The 3,148-nt window shown below is 34.1% G+C and overlaps 1 protein-coding gene across 1 annotated transcript; it reads left to right on the forward strand.

Moving 5' to 3' along the window:
* Window positions 1–978: 978 nt before the first annotated feature.
* On the forward strand, window positions 979–2,862 carry LOC130974577 (isovaleryl-CoA dehydrogenase, mitochondrial-like). The gene is made up of 6 exons (XM_057899448.1): window positions 979–1,058; window positions 1,437–1,487; window positions 1,583–1,647; window positions 1,833–2,040; window positions 2,092–2,167; window positions 2,713–2,862. Exons 1-6 carry the CDS (start codon window positions 979–981, stop codon window positions 2,860–2,862), a joined length of 630 nt encoding a protein of 209 aa, XP_057755431.1.
* Window positions 2,863–3,148: the final 286 nt, after the last annotated feature.

The raw sequence follows: 3,148 nt of genomic DNA on the forward strand, positions 1-3,148 counted from the left end.
TCCATTAGATTCTTTCTGTGAAATTTATAAGCCAAACTTATAGATCTTCCAAGGTTTTCAGTTGATAAAGGTATAGCATATCCAAGATGGGCATTAAATTTAACATTTACGTTTGCCAAGTTTCCATGAACAATTCCAATTATTTGATCTATTGGGTCATCAGTAATTCTTTTGTCACAGATTGCTAAGCTTATTGGTGAATTAATTCCTTTCATATATGTAGATTTGATTAGGACTTGTATAGTACTAATATGAATCCATCCAATTTTAGATCTTTTTTGTTGATCCTTAATTTTCTCAATCTGTTTACTCAATTCTTCATCATTTATCAAAACTATTTCAAGTTCTCCATTGGCGGATTTTATCTTTATAGGGGCTTCAAGTTGAATTTTTCCATAGTATATTATATTTTTTCTATTAAAAACTTCTTTTAAAAGATTTTGTTTATTAAAATTTTTATTTGATTTGAGATTTAATTCTGTTTTTAGAACAGCCTGTTTTTCATTATCTAATAAAGCAGATAATCTATAATAATCAGATTCTTCCGTTAATTCTAAACTTTCTAAATAATTCATAACTAAGAGATTAGAATAAAGGCGTACCTTTTTGGAGAAAAACTTCCTTTATTTAGAATATTTTACATAAGATGTTTTTATCTCCAGAGGGGAGATTGTAGATACTAACTCCAGAGGGGAGTTTAGAATTGGTTTTTCCTAAGGGAATTCTTCTTCAGACTATAGAATTGCCTCGACAGCTTCCTCCTTGCTCTCCTAGCATATGAGTACTCTTAGCCTTCTGCTTTCTATTGTCTGATACTTCTACAATTGCCTAAGCAACCTATTTATAATAGTCGGGTTTGATGGACAATTCTCATCCTTACCCTTCTTATGACGTCATTGCTTACGTCATTGTTTGTTCTCTTGCACCAGCTACATTGTTGGTGCTCTACGACCTAAGTGCTTACGTCACTATGCAATAATGTTAAGAGATGCTTCAGATACACTGTCCTCCTCTTTTATCATGTTACCCTCAGATGCATTGTCTTCTTCCTTCATCATGTGAGTTGATTCCGTTTCATTATTGCTTTCTTCAGATAACTCTGAGACACATAGCTGGCATTTGTGTTCTTCTTTGTCTTTTATCAAATAGCAGAGATTTCTCTTTATCCCTTCGGGAGCTTTTCTAAAAATCCAGATAAATTATAGAATGCTGATTCAAATTCCACCAAGAGTCTCATCTCTCTTTCTTCAATTTAATTCCTTTTACTGGACACAAATAGAGTATTTCTAAAATTGAGGGGGCAAAAGTAGAGTCATGTAACTGAAAAATAAATGGCTAAAACGTTGAGGCAGTGCATAAATAATAAGTCACGTGGATATGGGGGAAATTAGGAGTGGAAGATTAAAATTATGAATTTTGCTTCTGTTTGATTTCAGATTCAGCACAGCCCAGAAATTGGATAAACTTGGGATGCGAGGAAGTGATACGTAAGTATGCATGCTTGTGACAACTTTTCTATACTTAATCCATTTTTAGTCGATGTGCTTTCCTTTTACTGATAATAAATATGACTTGTTGGCAGATGTGAACTCTTGTTTGAGAATTGCTTGGTTCCTGAAGAAAATGTTCTTGGGAAAGTAGGAAAAGGTCTTGCAATAGCTTCTATGATCATATTTATCAACTTTAGAATAAAATCATCTTTATGTTATTTTGTATATTCAACCCTGCAAAAGTTTGTTGTATGACCATCATTGGTCTTCTGTAATATCCTAATAAAAAACCGCTCGTGTTATTCAACCATAGTTTATAATATCAGTCCTTTCTTGTTTTAGGAGTCTATGTCATGATGGCTGGGTTGGATCTGGAGAGACTTGTTTTGGCAGCTGGTCCCCTTGGTATCATGCAGGCATATCTTGATGTGATCCTTCCTTATGTTCGACAAAGAGAGCAGTTCAGTCGTCCCATCGGGAATTTCAGTTTATACAGGTCCATATTGTTGAGAAATGGTTTTTCTACAATCATCCTGGCATTTTATTGCATGTAATTTTTAGACATTACATTATTGATCGATCTTCTGTTACAAAACATGAGTAATGGCTACTGCTTTCAGGATTATGCTGGAATTATACTTACTGCAGCTGAGAGTGCAACCCAAGTTGCTTTGCAGGTAAATAGTTTGCACAGGTTATTTGTTGCAGCTACTATTCTTTGAGATTTTGGGGTAATACTTTTCAGCCAAAATGTATAGAAATCCTGATGATTATTAAATAAAATATAGTAAGTTGGGAAGAGCTCAAGTGATTTTAGAAAAGGAAAAGTCTAGAGGGCCAGCAGTTTTATTGAATTTTGGCCAGCATGTAACCAGCAGGGGAAGGTGAGCCATTGGATAAAATCTCATATCAATCTCACACCATCAAATCATAGTTGATGGTTAGTTGATGGCTAACAATCACAAAAATTGCTGGCCCCTAGCATTGCTCTTTAGAAAATTATTAACTCTGCTTAGGTTCTTACTCCTAACATTTTGGGTAAATTACATTTGACCTCTCTTGAAGTCAGATAATACTATTCGTCGCTAGTATCAATATGACAAATTAAGAAATTTTGGATAGTAGCCTAAAGTCAGGGAAGGTTGGCATAATTTACGCTAACCATTTTTTCGTTGTTTTCTTCTTGTGTTACTGTGCTTATATTAGCCTTCAAAATTTGCAGGCAAAACAATGTTTGGGAGGAAATGGATATGTGAATGAGTATCCAACTGGTCGTCTTCTGAGAGATGCCAAACTATATGAGATTGGTGCAGGAACTAGTGAGATCAGAAGAATGATTATTGGACGTGAACTCTTCAAGGAGCAGTGGTGAAATGTTCATTATGTAACAGTAAATTTCATTCATCAAAGGGGACTAAAATTAGTCATGAGAATCCATTATTAATAAAGGAAAGCTATTTTTACCAAAAATGTTTCATCTGTTATTTGTAGTTAATTTCTGAAGCTGAAAAATGATCACACCACCAAACACATTCATAACAATACCAAGTAAATATATTGCACATGGAACCATGGCATGAAATTTAGAAATGATCACCATAATTCCATAGAGTATGTAACTCAAGCAGTTACAGGTAATCCAATGTCAATAGTACAGC

This window comes from Arachis stenosperma, chromosome 4 (assembly GCF_014773155.1).
Source record: "Arachis stenosperma cultivar V10309 chromosome 4, arast.V10309.gnm1.PFL2, whole genome shotgun sequence".
Lineage (NCBI taxonomy): Eukaryota > Viridiplantae > Streptophyta > Magnoliopsida > Fabales > Fabaceae > Arachis > Arachis stenosperma.

Coding starts and splice junctions, on each gene's coding strand:
- LOC130974577 (XM_057899448.1), top strand. CDS start 979: ATGTTAAGAGATGCTTCAGATACACTGTCCTCCTCTTTTATCATGTTA. Junction 1,488..1,582: donor GGGATGCGAGGAAGTGATAC/GTAAGTATGCAT, acceptor ACTTGTTGGCAG/ATGTGAACTCTTGTTTGAGA. Junction 1,648..1,832: donor TCTTGGGAAAGTAGGAAAAG/GTCTTGCAATAG, acceptor TTCTTGTTTTAG/GAGTCTATGTCATGATGGCT.